Source organism: Cyphomyrmex costatus, unplaced genomic scaffold (assembly GCF_001594065.2).
Source record: "Cyphomyrmex costatus isolate MS0001 unplaced genomic scaffold, Ccosl1.0 scaffold21, whole genome shotgun sequence".
In the NCBI taxonomy this organism is placed as follows: domain Eukaryota; kingdom Metazoa; phylum Arthropoda; class Insecta; order Hymenoptera; family Formicidae; genus Cyphomyrmex; species Cyphomyrmex costatus.
Window position 1 is genome coordinate 1,074,672 of NW_017276147.1, and position 17,607 is coordinate 1,092,278.

At 37.0% G+C, this 17,607-nt stretch overlaps 2 protein-coding genes across 3 annotated transcripts in view; both read left to right on the forward strand.

Annotated features, from left to right (window-relative positions):
* The window catches only part of Tusp (WD40 superfamily protein Tusp), a 22,309-nt gene extending 14,116 nt beyond the window's left edge, over positions 1-8,193 (forward strand). The window contains exons 3-15 of the mRNA XM_018539273.1: positions 1,552-1,734; positions 2,075-2,182; positions 2,629-2,785; positions 2,891-3,156; positions 3,251-3,339; positions 3,432-3,566; positions 3,649-4,069; positions 4,468-4,645; positions 4,732-6,433; positions 6,537-6,650; positions 6,823-7,048; positions 7,158-7,343; positions 7,415-8,193. Coding sequence (XP_018394775.1) covers positions 1,552-1,734; positions 2,075-2,182; positions 2,629-2,785; positions 2,891-3,156; positions 3,251-3,339; positions 3,432-3,566; positions 3,649-4,069; positions 4,468-4,645; positions 4,732-6,433; positions 6,537-6,650; positions 6,823-7,048; positions 7,158-7,343; positions 7,415-7,531 — 3,882 coding nt within the window. The 3' untranslated portion in view covers positions 7,532-8,193. The remainder of the gene's footprint in view (positions 1-1,551; positions 1,735-2,074; positions 2,183-2,628; positions 2,786-2,890; positions 3,157-3,250; positions 3,340-3,431; positions 3,567-3,648; positions 4,070-4,467; positions 4,646-4,731; positions 6,434-6,536; positions 6,651-6,822; positions 7,049-7,157; positions 7,344-7,414) is intronic.
* A 4,385-nt stretch (positions 8,194-12,578) lies between these two features.
* Positions 12,579-15,504, forward strand: Sply (Sphingosine-1-phosphate lyase). Of its 2 annotated transcripts, none has more exons than XM_018539282.1 (9): positions 12,579-12,796; positions 12,995-13,139; positions 13,389-13,604; positions 13,685-13,893; positions 13,990-14,226; positions 14,293-14,502; positions 14,580-14,818; positions 14,905-15,172; positions 15,262-15,504. In XM_018539282.1, the coding sequence occupies exons 2-9, from the start codon at positions 13,001-13,003 to the stop codon at positions 15,355-15,357; spliced, it is 1,614 nt and encodes a 537-aa protein (XP_018394784.1). In that variant the 5' UTR covers positions 12,579-12,796; positions 12,995-13,000; the 3' UTR covers positions 15,358-15,504. The 2 variants fall into 2 exon arrangements, with proteins under 2 accessions (XP_018394784.1, XP_018394785.1); XM_018539283.1 differs by having other exon boundaries at positions 14,992-15,172.
* The last annotated feature ends 2,103 nt before the right edge of the window (positions 15,505-17,607 follow it).

Here is a 17,607-nt window from a genome sequence, read left to right on the forward strand (position 1 = left end):
AGAGAGAGAGAGAGAGAGAGAGAGAGAGAGAGAGAGTCGCACAACGATATGTAAAAAATACGTATGTTCTGTAAGTTGTTCTAAAAGTATCGATAAATTTTCGAGTCTTATTCGCTCATACAACGCGCGTGCGTACGAACGTGTGTGTGTATATAGGGTTGATGCACACGTGTACATCTTGTCGCCACGCATGTCACGTACGGTATCCTCCTTCTCATTTTTCGCAGTTCACCCTCGGTGACTTCGTTCACGCTTTCCCCTCAAACAATACCGGACGACCGATCAAAGCTTTACAAACAGGGAAATTAATCTGTCGTGTATTTCAAAAGTCCGGGGAAAAATAATAGTAAATAAAGAGCATTTAAGATGAAGAAAAAGTTATAATTTATTCCACGATTTGTGGACAAAAATTAATTTTCGAAAGACATAATTGTCAAATTAAATAATAGTAAAATGTGTGGAGATATATTATATAGATATATCTTACTTAAAATATTCACGACAAGTTGCTACACAAATTAAAAAACGTTATACATTAATTCGCAATTGTCTGTTCATTATATGTTGTAACTCGCACGAGAAATATTCGCATAGATATAAATAGTTGTCAATGGGCAGAAACAAGTTATTATCTAACATTTTCAACCCATCAATTAATTTTCCGATAAACTTCTATTTGCCGTATCAGCATGATAAAAATATAGACGCCGTCGCTCGTAAACGCAGTGGAAAGCAATCGATCGAGGATGGAGCAATGACACCGCGTGGATGTAACTTGCATGTATCCGCGATTTCACCCCATGCAAAACTTACCCTGGCTACTAGCAGCGTGAGATAAACCTTAAAAGCGAGGGTCGTGATTACCGCTCTTGACGGAGTGGTTTAATCCCTTCAAATACTCACGATTACCTTTCTTGTGCGTGTAGAATTGGTTTAATCTCTCCCAATCTTCTCAGGAATATCGAATCGAAGAAGTCACGCATTCGAAACAGTTTAACCAAAATATATTTTCCAATGAACAGTAGTGCGAATCGCAAAGTTCTACCCGAAACATTAATTTTTAATTATATTAATTATCTTACATTCAAGCTATATATTATATATAAATATATATATATATGTATCGGATTATTTTTTCATTAAGGATAAAATATTTTCGAGAAAGCTGGCACTAATTAAGGCTTAGGTTCTTGATTAGAGCCCATAAAATTAATTACGGACTCGAGATGAAATACCGAAGATTAATTTACGATGATGTATTAAAGCTGGAAGTGCAAAACACGACGGTCTTTATAACGGAATAAATTGACGGAAAATTGAAGATTCTTGCAAACAATATGTCGACTGTCATCTACTTAAATTTCACCGTAACTGATAATTTCGTCTACAATCAATCATTTTTGAAAGCAACTCACAAAATTTATTTATTTGCTACATAAAATTAAAAGACTACATACGTAATATATAAATTCACACGGAATTATAATAGCACCTAAGATCCAGCTCTTAAAAGCAATTTCTTATTGGTTGTGTTTATTTATTTGGTTGCAGGTGATACTTGTTAAGTGGAATGAACCGTATCAAAAGTTGGCCTCGTGCGACAGTTCGGGTGTAATCTTTGTTTGGATCAAATACGACGGACGATGGAGTATAGAATTAATCAACGACAGAAACACACCTGTTACGCACTTTTCCTGGTCCCACGACGGTCGCATGGCCCTTATATGTTACAGGGTGAGTTATACTACTATTATATTTGAGCTTGTTGCTGTGATTTCCCCTCAGACACAAGCTCCAATCATATCGTTCCAATATATGATGCAATAAAAAGATGTTTTTTTATTTGTTTAAATTAGAAAAGAAATATAAAAAAGAACTGTGCCACTTTGAAGCGTTTGTTTATTTTATAAATTGCCATATTCAGTATAAAAGATCGAGTATTCTATTCAATGCTCATCGAGATGTGCTTTAGACTTTAGAGCTTTATGTATTTATTTACGACCCTTGTCATAAATGTGGCTCACTCGTTTTCTGCGGAGGATCGTTTGTGGAGAATACGGATGTTTTATTGCAGGATGGCTTCGTATTGGTCGGCAGCGTCGCCGGTCAAAGGTACTGGTCGTCAATGCTCAACGACAAAGCGACGATAACTTGCGGCATTTGGACCCCGGACGATCAGCAGGTTTGAAAAAAAAGTTTTAATAAAAAAACTTGGTTTTTTCCATTTATCCAAAATACTATATCGAGAAAGATAAATCAATATCCATAATAGTCATCAAATTTTAACTAATCGTTAGAAGTATCAAAAAATTGTGAGGAATAAATTTAAAGTTTGTTCAATACAAATCTAATTATTATTGAACATTATCATTCGGGAATTGACTGTGACGTGACAAATAATAACACGAATCTTACACAAGTTTGAATCATGTGTGAAACACGATACGTCAAGTATCTTTCTGATAGAAGCATTCTTAGCATTGTGGTGCAATATTACGCTCGATCATTGTTGACGGGAACTTAAAACGAGTTAAAAGCTCTCCTTTTGTCGCTGATAAAAATGTCTTCGATAGAAAAGAAATAAAATGACATTATTCACCTCCGACATTGTTCTATATCCGACAAAAGGTCTATTTCGGGACAACTGCGGGCCAGTTAATCGTGATGGATGTTCATGGAGCTATGGTTTCGGAGGTACAATTAGCGGCCGGGGTTACGTCAATGGCTTGGAGTGCCGAAAAGTTCACGATGGAAGAGGATGAAACGTGTGATCGATCTCAGAAAGGTATTAACCACAGCTTTTAGAGCCGATCCAAAGGGATTGATTCGATCTTGAGGATGATCACCGTAATGCACAGTTAATGCATTTATGATGTATGTGCAAGCGCAGATGACCGGAATTACGTGCTGGCTGTTTGTCTTGCCGATGGCAACATTGTCATGTTGCGATCGTTCGATGACGTGTCGCCGATTACGGTACGCAGTAATCTGAAGCCGCCCTTGCACGCCGAATGGAGCAACTCCAGGAAACTGCTAGCTATCGCCGGCACGAAGGAATCATCTGAGCAGGGTAGTTCACAAGAATACACGAACCTCCTAAAGTTTTATTCGGTCAATGGTACTCTCGTATATACGACGGAGATTCCGTATACGCAAGTACGTTCACGTAAAAAGAACTCGTTTCCTTTTATCTCGTTAATGATTTAAAATCATTTATTTTACGATTTTCTTTGTGGTTTTATATTATTAGTGCCCCGTATCGGCATTGACATGGGGACACAATGACAGACGGCTCTTCGTGGCGACCGGAGCGCGTGTCCACGCCGCATGGGTCTCCAGGTAACTTCTTATTTTAACTAATTCAAGCATATAATTCTTGCTGAAATAATACACGCCGAAAGGTAATAAAATAGTTGAATTGTTCTTTGCAGAAGAGTCGGTTCGCTTCAACTGTTGTCGAGACTAGCGGTGAGAGCGGCTCTCACGAAGGAATCAAGTGTTCAACATCTTCCATTACCGCCGCGATTGAGAGCCTCAGTCGCCGCTCTTTTCGCTAATACTATACGGTAAAAAAAATTCTACGAACTCTTTAACTCAATGTAATGAGATATCATTCAGATGCGGGATGTGTTTTCATGCATTTTTCAGATGTTCGGTACCGGAACCAAGAGAACTGCGACGCTTCGTGTCAAGGCCGCCGCCGGGAGGCAGCCGGTTGCATTGCACTATGCTCAGGCACGCCGTAGAACCTGTGTCATGTTACACGCTATATCTGGAGTACTTAGGCGGTCTCGTACCGCTTCTGAAGGGCAGACGGACCAGCAAGATCCGGCCTGAGTTTGTGATATTCGACCCGCAGAGTCAAGAGACGCTGCAGGTGTTCGACGATACGTTACAATGCCCGTCATACAGCGACGGCTCGGATACCGAAAAGGATACCGCGGATTTGTGCGGATCACCTCGCTACAGAAAAAAGAACAGGAAAAGAAGGGAAGAGAGAACGAGTGACGAAAGAACGGAACGGGAGGAAAAGACAAACGATCTTGCATATGTGGATACGTTGCCAGAAGTAACAGAATCTCTCTCTCTCTCTCTCTCTCTCTCTCTCTTTTTATTAAATTCATTGTTTTCTTTGTAACTAATTTTCTTTAATTTTTATAAATTTTCTCTATTCTTTATATCATATTTGCTTTAATTTGTTTTTAGAAAGCACAGTTTTAGAACAAAATTAAATGCTCTATCCATCTCTTTCTTTCCTTTGTATTTATAGAAAAATTCATACGAAATATTTTATTCTCGTATACGTAAATCGCATCATCGTATCTTTCAATATAATGAATTGCATGCCGCGCGCAGACTTTGACAAGTCTTCTATATCAAAGGGAGCGTACGCTATTCGCGTGACAAGCGGGCGTAGTTGTGAGTGTGTTGTCGTGAATATTTCTAACGAAGCGTATCTATTCGTAGCACGCGAGGTTGGTCGAGGTAACGTCGAACATCTGGGGCACGAAATTCAAGTTTCACGGTTTGACAGATTCGGTTCCCGCAAACCTAGGTCAGGTAACATATCGAACATCGTTGCTGCATCTACAACCCAGGCAAATGACGCTCGTGATGACGGAGCTCCGGGATGATTTGCCCTCCGGTAATTTGCGATATTAATTCAGTTGTATGACTTTAATTTTTCTTCAGTTTCTAGAAGCTCAATAAAGCATGATTATTTTCATGTAGGTCCAGATCCGACATTCAACCCCAATTTGTTTTCCGAGGACGAAGAGGAGACATACCAGGAAACAAGCTCGCGAGCTACCCCGGAGGCGCAACCGCCGCCAATCGCACCGATGACTCCTCGTAACACTCGACTGAACCATCCTAATCGACCGAAGTCTCAAATCTCTAATCAGTTCTTGACAACGGAGACTTTGCCGACGTCGCTGGGAAAAATCGAGAGTTACGAGAGCGAATATGTTCCATACGCAGATCTGCAGGACATGGGCAATCTTTATGAAAATATCAGAAACGCTCCTACGAACACCTATCGGACACCGCCAAGGCACAATCCGCCGAGGTGTTGCGACGTACCGGCCTTACAATCGCCGAAAAATGCGGTCGCGCCCACGCAAACATTAATAGCGACTTCGAACGCGGGTACCGATTACGCCAGCAGCATTCAGAGAATGAAGAACGCTCTCGCGGATCAGCAAGCGGGCATAGCGACGAAAAAGGAACTGGAAAACAACAAGCTCAATCAAATCTCGCAGGACGACAAACCGTGCCTAACATCGGCCTCTGCGACTAACAACATCATTTCTGTGTCCATGCAAAACGGCCAGGCCTTGAATGTGGAGGCATCGAGTAGTCGATATATCTCTCAAAGTTCGGTTTTAAACGGTCTGGAGAATATCGATTGCGCCACGACACAAACCGTGTATCTGAATGGTCTAAATAATATGGGGTGCGCGAGTAACGTTTTGACCGCGTCGCATCCTATTAGCGGCGTCCAAACAACGATGTCGCCGAGCGCTCATAGTTTTGTACATAGTAAAAATAATCAAAATACCGGGACGAGTACGGCAGGCGCCAATACGACGCCTTCAAATAACTCTCTACTCGGGCAAGCTTCAAGTGTAACTCTTAATAAGAACGGCACACACGGAGTTGTTTCGCCGGCATGTTCCTATCAGTTCCCTGAGAATATCGATCAGTGCTTTGGGTTATCGTGTTCGCAGTGTTTCTCAAAGCACAAAGACCCTAAGTGCCACGTGTGCCACGGAAAGACAAATTCCGGCTACGTAAACGTCGGGGCTCTCGCTAACGTTAAACTCGACGACGATTTGATGCGATTCAGCGATGATGAACCGCGCGACAGTATTGATGCGTCAGAGCAATCACGAGGCGTTCATAGAACTTCGACGGTTATCAGTATCGGCCCGATGTGCTCAAATGATTCGATAGTTCGAAGCTGTAGCGTCGGGTACTTGGATCTGGTGGACGCCCAATTAGTTCCATGCGACGTAGCTTTGCGAATGTTGCGCAGAGACGCACCAAACAAGAGGCTGGTGTTGGTGTCGCGGAAAACGAAACGACGGAAAAAGGCCAAGCCTCAACACGACATGAGTCAGCCGAGCTCGAAACCGCCCAGACTGCGCAACTGCGGCAAGTCCAAAAGTCTCGATTCGAGCGATATATTTCCGAGTAACGAACAGATATCCTTTCCGCCACAATTGCCGGAACACGTGGAGGAGGTAACGGGGCTAATCAATTCCGAAGTTACTGAGGATAGCATTACAAAGCGCAACGAATTGATAGAATCATCGAAAGATGAGATGCGTGAGATTGTCGATATACGCAAGGAAAGTAATGAGAGTAACGTCGTTCGCGAAGCTTATAGGGAAAAGCCATGTCGATTAGAGGCTACTGCGTCTCCTGTCAAGTGAGTACTTAATTCGAAACGCAAGTCGTTATACATATAATATAAATAATAAGAGAAAATTGCTTTCCGAGCAGTCTCAAATAAAAAGCTGATTATATTTCAGAGGATCCAGTCCAAGTGGATCCTTTGCTTCTTCGCTCGACGGTCTTGCCGCGAGACTTCGCGATTTCGATGATAATCATTCTTTGCCTCCTCCTTCCCCTCGACCATCATCAAGGTAGAATGTTATATGAGGGTAATTTAAATATGAACTAAACTTTTTTTTGTGTAAATATATACACGTTTATCAATTGATTTGTATTCATACAAAAAAGTTTGTTCATATTTGAATCATTCATATATTTAATATGGATTATGTAAGCGCAAATAATAATTTACTATCTCCACAGATTGCCGAGGAGTTCACCTAGTAGTCCAGCACCATCTAAGAAAGGCAAGAGACCGGCGTCAGCCTCTCCAATTCGAAGAAGACTCTTGTCAAGCCCGTTACTGAATAGAAGAATGAGAAAGAGTCGCGGCGAGAGCTCGGATGAGGAAGGTCTCCTCCAAGACGATTCATCGACGGCGAGTTATCGAGACCTAGAAACGTTCCAGAAAGCCCAGCTACGTCAGAAGGTCTATATCGCAAATATTTCCAACTATCGAGAAAAAGTATTCGATAAATACATTACATTAAGTAAAACGCGTGAGAACGATACCAACAATGTCACAACGTTGTTTACAGCTCAAGCAGAGAGGAATGGGAATTTCTGGTTCCAAACCAGAAGCGATAAGGTGCGATGCACAATTGGTGATGCACAACAAAGCGCCCATGTGGAACGAAGCTAGTCAAGTGTATCAACTTGATTTCGGTGGCAGAGTGACTCAAGAAAGCGCCAAGAATTTTCAGATTGAATTCAAAGACAGACAGGTAAGATCAAATCCGTCTTCCACAATAGTTTTTTCGTAAGTTCAATTGTGTAAAATATCGTCAAATTACAGGTGATGCAATTCGGAAGAATAGATGGCAATGCGTACACGTTGGATTTCCAATATCCGTTTAGTGCTTTGCAAGCATTCGCCGTTGCCCTGGCGAACGTCACGCAGCGGCTTAAGTAACTGTTACTCTCCAAAACATCTAAATCATACGGTGAAAAATAATAAGAAAAAGTAAGAAGCTACAAAATACCTCCATTCGGAGGCACGAGTTTAAGAGTAGAAGAATCGAAAAGAGTCCTTAATGAACAGAAACGAAAAGTTCGCAAGATTCTTCAAGATTCTTCAAGATCGCGTGAGGCAACGTCCGCCAGTCGCGAAATAAAAATGCTGATAGACACATTTTTGACGATAACGGCTGACCGAATCGCTTAACTTTTTAACTGTGTGTCGATTCTACCACGGCGGAAAGGATCACTGGAAATCGCTTTTGCGAGGCGTTTGCCGAAATAGGCAAATCGATGTGCAATGAGTTAATGAAATATACGCTAATTTGCGAGTGCAGTTGCGAGCGATTTGAATTGGAGTGGAACACAAAGATTTTGCGGCAGCTATGTAACGTTTCGTTGAACGCTTCTTCGTCGTACCGTCCAAAATATTTCGTTTCTCCCAACTTCGAGCGCTCATTTTTGTATAGTTTATGCGACACGTTGGAGTCTAGCGACGCTGTTAAAGGTTCATCTCGTTCATTTTTGCGGTCCGCCGGGTGTGTATTCGAATTTTATACACATATACTATAGTATATATTGACAGACTCGCATGTGCGGGCGACAGTTTCATGTTGTTCAATTAAATGTTTCTTAACGCGTACGGTGAAAATAACGATAATAATGGTAACGATAATGATAACGATAATAATATTAATAGTAATAACGATAATAAGATTAACGATAGTAACGTAACATTTGACGTCCGGCCTGTAATGTGGTCTTCGCCATTAATGATAACAGGACAGACTCATCCTAAGGAGAATGATCGAAAGGTCAGAACGAAAGTATGTACGTGTATATGCGAGCGTATGCGACGAGATAAACGTCGTCTGTAATACTTAATCCTAATCGCATGATCACCGTGGTGCTCACTTCGCCGGTTCCATATTACGAACGCGATCAATATCAGGCCTATTAGGTACATACAAAGTGTTGCTATCAGTGAAAAATACGTCGTATCAAGTCTCGTGACGAGAGGAGCGTCCGAAACAAAAGAACGTAATAATCTGTAGACAATACGCAGCGCAGATCGTGTCATTCTCTTCCTTATAGAAAGTAATGCAAAAATTGCTGAAACGAATTTCAAAATCGCGTAATTTGTAACGAAGACTCAAGATCTTTTTACGCTATGCGTTTTTCGGTGCAGATTTAAATATCTTTATATCAGAAGTAATGATAGTAATCTCAAACATCTAAGTGTCTATACCTGGTAAACATTAATTAATTAAAGTTATTAATAATAAAAAAACACTAAAAATAAATTTAATGAGAGAACAGCAACACACACACACATATTGCGTCAATATTATAATTTCCTATTCAACAATATAAATATAACACATTGTAATAGTTATATTGTCGAGCAAGGAATTGTAATATTGATGTTATTTCTGAATATTCGGATATCCTGATATTTCATTACCGAATTATCAATTCTACACTGCGCGTTTCGAATTCGCAGCACCTTTGTGTTCGTGACGCCCCACTCTCACGAGCGATATTAATGACAGCCTTTCGTAGAACTATTCTCGCCAGGTATTCGTAACTAATCGCCGAAGTACAGAACGGTAGGTCGTACGATTAATCCATTTTTTCTAGTCGTTCTTACTATTATCTTTAACTCCCGTTCGTAAGTCGCAGCAAGTAATCGTAAACGTCTCGAGGACTATTTTAATGTAAATGTGAACGCGAATCGCGAGCTCGTGCAACGACGCAGGTGACTTGCGTTCAATCAGGCCCGTTGAGATGTACAACAGATCTATTGGAATAATGAGACTTTCGGAAATTGCATGATTTTCTCCCGATGTTAAATGGAGTGCCAAGTCGACTAGCACGGGTTCGCGAGGATTTCGTACAGAACAACAGAACGAAGGATTTTGTATTTCAAGCGCAGATTTCTCTTTTATTCGTGAGCGCACGCAATGTATCAATCGGAAAAAATTCATCTTCATCTGATTACAACTTTGTATACGAATAATGTAACAAACAGGCATATATAGAGATATTTTTTTCTCGAATAAAAACAGGTGTCACTGATCACTAATTATCTCTGATTGGGACGAGAAGCAATCTTGCAACAGGGAAAAGAAGTTTGTATTCTGTGCTACACCACATTTCGATTAACAACTCATTTCACCATCAAAACGTATCTCGTTCGCATTGCGAGAATGTTGCAGCCTCAACCGAGCAAAATGGACTTGAGTCACGCTAAACGGAACATTACATCATATCGAGGCCTAGGCTCTTTGAGCCGTGCTTCTCGAATATATATGAATAATAGTTTTGTGCGAATTGAAATAATCGCGAGTGAAGTATCGTAGAATGTCATGAATTATTGTGTATGTGATTAGTCGAAACGTATGATCGAATTCGCATAAAAATATGCGTTTCGCGTAAATTCAAACATCATTTGAAAAGTATAATAGTTCCAGATCAGAACTGGCAGGACACACGATCGTGAAGAAATATTCACGATTATAAAGAGGATTTTTCCTACGATGTACTAACATTATAAAAGAACATCCGTCGATTTTCGGACTTCTTCGCGGTATCATCCAAATAAATTCTTCCTTCACGCTCGTTCCAGTTCCAGTTCCTTGCTTAGCCTGGATTCGCCTTACAATAGGACGTTTTTCTAGTCAAATCGACGCTGTGATTGTCTGCACGCATAAAGCGAGACGAGATTACGTGTAATTCTTTTTGTAAATTCTCAAGGGACTTTTAGTGCACCATAGTATCGCGCGACGCTTTCAACGCCGGTAAATATAGAGTGCCTACATTTGCATTTGACGTGAAACCGCCTATTTATCGCGCAGTGATTAACACTCGAGTTTCAGGAACGCGAACAATGATGTAACAGTCTGTATTTCTCGTCTCGATCCGGAGGGTTTGTCGCTATTTTTGCGCGTACTCCATGTTTAGATCGCATCATATTTTCTCAAGTTAGAGACTCTTTAACAGAATCTGATCACGAGCGATTTAGTTAAAATACAAAAGAGAAAGATATATATAAATTTTCTTTATATACATATATACTACCTCATTCTAATATATATTGTTTTACTTTATAACTTTAATTAATATTAAAGAGTAAGACAGTATAAGTTAGAATCTGATTAAGAGCTATCTATACACACACACACAAGAAAAAAATTATATATACTTTCCTCTCTCGTAGGATTTTGATAAAATTGTTCGTGATCAGAATCTGAAATAGGGTCTCTACTTCAATATAATAAAAAGGAAAAAAGAGACTCAGCTCTGCGCGAAATGGACCCAATTCCATTTGTCTCATTCATTCCCTGCTGGGCAGACACTTAACACGTGACTGAGCTCCAAACTGTTCGGCCTAGCTCCTCTAGTTAATCCAGATACGTTGAAACCTTCTCCTCCTTTTACGTTGGACGTGCTTCATTTTTCTCTTTGATCGATGTAGCGTTAAAACTATGCTTAAAGAAGGAAAGAGGCAGAACGCTGTCATGTAAATTTCACGACTGAGTATATCTTAAGACGATTCCACACACTGTATCCGATTGGGACGAGTTCTCTCGTACGAACGCGATACATATTGTTAATTCAGTTCTTGCCTTAGTGCTAACGATAATTATGTATATGTGCAATGTAATTTTGTTACCGAGTACAATATACGATTATCGACTATTTGTAAATAAAGAAGAAAATTACCACGTGTAAATGCAAACGTGCACTCATTCCCTGACAATTGAGCTTCATCACGTTTGAACTTTGATTTTAATGTAATTGATGATTAATTTAATAATTAATTACTTATTTCTCTCAGTAAAAAATAGCCCTTCAAGAATATATATATATGTACTTGATTTTTCATTTGCTGCTATTTTTCTTTGTGGCTGTGCTAACTTTAATCTTAAGCTAGCACAGCCATGGGTTTTAACGAATCGGCTGGAGCAAAAAAATCGGGAATAGAGTAAAAAATTAGCAAAAAAATGTGTTATTGATCGCGTTTGATTGTGCTGAAGTGGTTGTGCCAGCTTAATAAACGTAAACTTTTTGGCTCCGATACTAATGCTCATCAATATAATCATGGATTTCATAATAATAGCGATGCGACAGTCTTAATAGAAGACTACGCAAGGTTTTGTACGTTTATACTCTTAAGATTTATCGGCCTTTTTAATTTTTCTTTAACATTGATAATAACCCGAACGATGTCGAAACGTTTTATATATAAATAGTCTATTATTTTATTAAACTAAATTGTTTTGGCTCATAGCCCTTCTTATTGTCATTACTAATTTGAAATAGAAATAAGATACAATTTAAATAGTTACAAAATATCAGACTTTACTTATAATTAATTTCTATAGTCAATTTGCTTTCATATTTTGCTTCAATTTTATTTTCGATCTATTGTATTTTATTGACAAAATTTGCAGAGAAAATACTAACTTTACAAAATTGGTTTTTTAATATCTCGCAGATCTATCATTGACCTTTTCATTTTCAATTAACATTTAATTATTCGCTATAACTCTTCACTATTCAGTCACGTCTGTTTTAATTGCTCCTCTGCATGTTGTTTCCTTACTCACCAAATCTTTTAATTTACTTTGTTATTTTATTTTCCTTACTATATTTTCTTAACTATATACTGTACTCGTAAAATGTATTCTCACATTTCTTACTGAATCTTTTCCAAATTATAATATGATTAATCATACATAATATAATTTATAATATTTACAATATAATTTATATATTTTATCTTAATTCTCGTAATAATTTTACTGTATTCTTGCGTGTTGATTCTTAGAGGGCTTGCCCTATGTAATCGTAATAAACGCTTTATCTTTCTCTTCCTCTCTCCCTGTCTCTGTCTCTTCTCATCGTAGCATACTGTTTGCCGAGAGGGCGTTAGCGCGTGAGGGGTCTTTCAACGCGGACACGAACCGGTCGTGAGTCGGTGAGCGCATGGTATACCATAGGTGAGTGCTGAGCAGTCGGTCGGTGAATCGTGAGATTAGCAGTCTCACGTAGCCGTGTGTTTGGTGTTGATGTCTAAAAGATCGCTTGGAGTGTTATCGTTGTGAGCATTTAGATAGCGTTATCTCAGGAGTGAAAATACGTAGAAAGCGCTGAGTCATTCCATTTAACAGAAATTACGAGCTATCCGCGTTGCTAACAGCCCGTTGAAATTCAGGTGAGCATGAAATTATTTAAGCGATTATCAGTCACGGATCCTTAACCAAGTTCAAGGTCTTCACGTTCCTACAGTCAGGCTTGATGTAACAGGCGTTTCAGTTAATATTTATTCAAAGTGATATGGTTTTTCTGTTATGTCACATTGACGTATTAACATTAAGTGTCATATTGATGAATATTTAATGATTATTTTCAGAAAATTATGCTTCTCCACGGGGATACTATACCGAAAGCCATAAATAATATATTTCAAAATAAAGAGCCATGGCAAATAGCAGCTATGACGAGTACAGCTACTCTTGCTACAGTGTGGTTATGGACTTTTATTTATCAGGATGAGAGTAAATATTGCAATCAATAATATGATTGTGTCAGCAGAGAAAGTAGCTTTGTTATTGTTGTAAAATTTTTTAATGTGATTGATCTTGCCTTACTGGATCTAAATATATATATATATATATGTCTCGGTTATGTCATATATGTATATGTCTAAGTATAAATCAGACATAATATATATTAATATAATTATATTTTACTATGTGATCATTTTTTTTCCAAAGAAAATTACTTTTATTATATATGTTATACAGGTCTTTTAGAACGCTGCAAGAAACGGATGTTTAAACTAGCTCGTTATATTCCTTCTGTTCGTGAAAAAATTGACAAAGAGCTAGCTACAGTTAATGAAACCTTTGAAAAAGATGTTTTGCGCAGATTCAAAGAAACTTCATTCATTTTGCATCTTCCCGAAAATGGATTAACAAATGAAAAAATATTAAATTTAGTAAACCAGTATATTCATCTTGGTAAGAATAATTAACACATTGCCAATGTATCTTACGAGAAATTTCAATAATTTAATTTAATTTTTTCACTCCTTTTTTAGGTGACTATGATTGGCAAACAGGTCGTGTATCAGGTACAGTTTACAGAAGTAACAGTGAAATTACAGAGCTGATGGGGAATGTATATGCAATTGCATCGTATACTAATCCACTGCACCCAGATGTTTTTCCCGGCATTTGTAAAATGGAGGCGGAAGTTGTTCGGATAGCTTGCCATTTGTTCAATGGAGATAAAGATTCGTGCGGAACTGTAGCTTTCCTATTTTACTTTTAAAATTTATATAAAATCATACAAATATTAAGTATTAAGATGCAACATGTGAAGTTTCTCCGATAAACATTCTAGATGACTTCGGGTGGCACAGAGTCGATTTTATTAGCATGTAAAGCATACCGAGATTATGCTCGCGACGTCAAAGGCATAAAAAAGCCAGAGATGGTGCTTCCAACTACCGCTCATGCAGCGTTTGACAAAGCTGCTCAGTATTTGAAAATCAAAGTATATTACGTGCCTGTCAATCCACACAGTTTCACAGTTTGCATTCAAACAATGAAAAAGTCAATTACGAAAAATACAATAATGGTAAGACATGGTAGAGTAACTACAAGTTTCGTCTCAAATTCATTCGAGTTTAATCATTTTTGACAGTTAGTAGGATCTGCTCCGAATTTCCCCTACGGAACGATGGATAATATCGAAGCAATATCTGAATTGGGTATAAAATACGGTATTCCTGTTCATATAGATGGCTGTCTGGGTGGTTTTCTAGCCTGTTTTATGTCTGATGCTGGCTATCCTTTGCCACCTTTTGATTTCAAGCTTCCTGGTGTAACCAGTATATCTGCTGATACTCATAAAGTATTCTACTATATGTTATATAAAAGTATATATATTATTTAAAAAGTAAGTATGTATCGAATATATAATTCTTTCAGTATGGATATGCTCCGAAAGGATCTTCGCTAATACTTTATCGAAACAGAAAATATCGACACTATCAGTATACTATAACGACAGATTGGCCTGGTGGCATATATGGAAGTCCAACAGTCAGTGGTTCTCGAGCCGGAGGCATTATAGCTACTTGTTGGGCAACATTACTGCATTATGGATTTGACGAATATGTGGAATCGACTAAAAAGATAATTGAAACTACAAGATATATCGAACGAAAGTATGAATTTAGAGATACGTTTATGCTAGAATTAATTACAAATATTATATACGATATATATCAGTTATTTAAAAAATTAAACGTAGGTTGAGGGAGATAAATGGCATTTTTGTATTTGGTACACCAGCCACATCTGTCATTGCAATCGGTTCCAACGATTTTCACATCTATAGACTATCGGAAGCTCTCAGCAATAAAGGTTGGAATTTGAATCCATTGCAATTCCCATGCGGTATACACATCTGTGTTACACATGTCCATACTGAGCCAGGAGTAGCTGATCAATTTTTAGAAGATGTTAATACGGAACTGGAAATAATTATGCAAGATCGAAATGTTCCAGTTAAGGGAAAGGTAAAAATAGAATTATATACAATTGCAATTTGTAATTTTAAATAGATTTACGTTTTAAAATATTAATTGTTATGTGTAATATTTTTCAGCTTGCAATGTATGGAATGAGCCAAAGTATTTCAGACCGGAGTGTGGTCGGAGATATTACAAAATCCTTTTTGGATTCCATGTATTACACTAAATGAAATAAAACACATAATAGTCCATTAACTACCAAAAAAAAAATATTAACAATTTTGATATTATTACAATGAAAATATAAAATGCATACATTTTCTATACAACTGAATATGAAACGCTCAAAAGATATACTTCTTATGACTGAATATGAAAGGCTCCAAGAATATATTTGTTATAAGTAACTTTATTTGAAATATGTGAATATTTTTGTAAGATATGTTACAGATATTGTAATCTTCATTATAAGGCAAATTATAAGGCAATTTTTTTGAAGTACAAAGAACGCTTTGTTTTTTTATATTGTAGAATATATTAAAAATTAGTAATTTGAATAGAAACATTTTTACTAAAAAAATAATGTTCGTTTTTGCTTTTGTATATAAATTAAAGACTGATTATATATTTTATAATTCATGTAGTATGTATTGTTTAAAGATTATTTACAAGAGATTTCACAATAAAAGAATAGACTAAGAGTACAAATTTTCTATGCCATTAAAAATTATGCATTTTATATATACATACAATATTTTAACTGAAATGTATAAAAGAAACAATAAATTCCAATTTATTATTTTATTATAATATTGTGTTTAGGTAACATTAAGAATGTTGGTATACTTACATTATAAAAAAGGCAATTTAAGAAATTTTTACATTTAGTTTATCCTACAATAGATAACGTTTATTTTTTAAAATTATTGCTATTATTCTCTTTTTTGCATATATATCTCGTATATATGCTATATATATATATATATATATATATATATATATATATACTAGGTATTTAAATAGCGGACACTAATCATACAGCGCTATTGTGATTGAAAATCGAGTCGAAAAGTTCTCCATCATTTTGCAATTTTTGTAACGGTTAATAATCGGACAGTCGAGTACGCGCTCATTCAACAATCTTTAGAAATTAATATTTCGTCATTCATTGCAAAAATTGCAAAATTGTAGAGAACTTTTCGACTCAATTTTTCATCATGAGTAGTACTACATATATGGTTAGTGTCCGCCGTTTAAGAAACACCCTGTATATATACACATATATATATATTCTTTTCATTACGTTAACGTTAAATATATCTCATTCCGATAAAATTTTTGTATAATTTTTATAAGACTCGCTTCCGTTAAATCTCTTGACTAAATACATTAAAGCAGTTCTCTCGCGAATCTGATCTACTTTGCTATTCAGACTGTCTTTCTTTCGATCTACTTCTTTAGATTGCATTAAGAAAATTGCAGCGATTTAATGACCACACGTAATTACGTTGGAAGAATAGAGAGAAATAAGAAGGAAATAGAGCACAATTAAATTGTTTCCATTTTCAATGAAATCCTTTAAAGAATCTGTTAAGTATACAGTACGTATATATACAGGCAAACTTCGTCTCATTGTCAGATCTTCGACAGTTTCCATCTAATTGTAAGAGAGCTTCGTTTTCTTTACTTATGAATTTTCTTAAAATATTTTTTCCATTAATGTTTGTTTAATAAAAAATTAATAAATGAAGAACTTAACTTTTGGAATTGTTGTAAAAATTTGATAGACAAATATAATTTTTATAATAATTTGATATATTGAAAAAATTTAATTCTGTGTCATTCTTAACTCATAAATTTATTCGTGACTCGAAAGTGAAATGCTACGCCGGTTTTCTGTATTAGGAATACTTGGGGCGATATCAATATGCCTTGGTATGGGAAATATTTTATCGTATGCGTGAAAGTACTCGTAGTTATGAGGCCAAATGCCAACGTGTGATCTCGCCGGATATCGTTTATGTCAGGTTCTCTCGTTATTGCTTTTTTCAGGAAAAATAAAATTTGATCATTTTCAGCATTGACAAACACAGCACTGAATGTGCGACATACGTAGAAATTATTCTCGCGTTAATTCGTAAACGAATTACGGGATACATTCGCGATAATAAACACAGAACGTGTTCGAATTTAAATATTTGCAAAAGAAACTACGGTTGTATGACGCAGACTAGTAATAAAGACTTTTCGTAACAAGATTGTGTTATTTATTAGAGCCTGTTTTTATTTACCAATGCCACAATATTAAAATGACAAATTACAAATCAAGTGTTGTCGTCACATGTACATATACGTGTATATGTGTATATATCCATCCCTTTACTAGATATTTTTCACATGACTTACCTATATTACGTGGGTGACAAATACGCAATCCTCATAAGCTCTATTTCATCCCAAAATAACGGCTCTCTCTTACC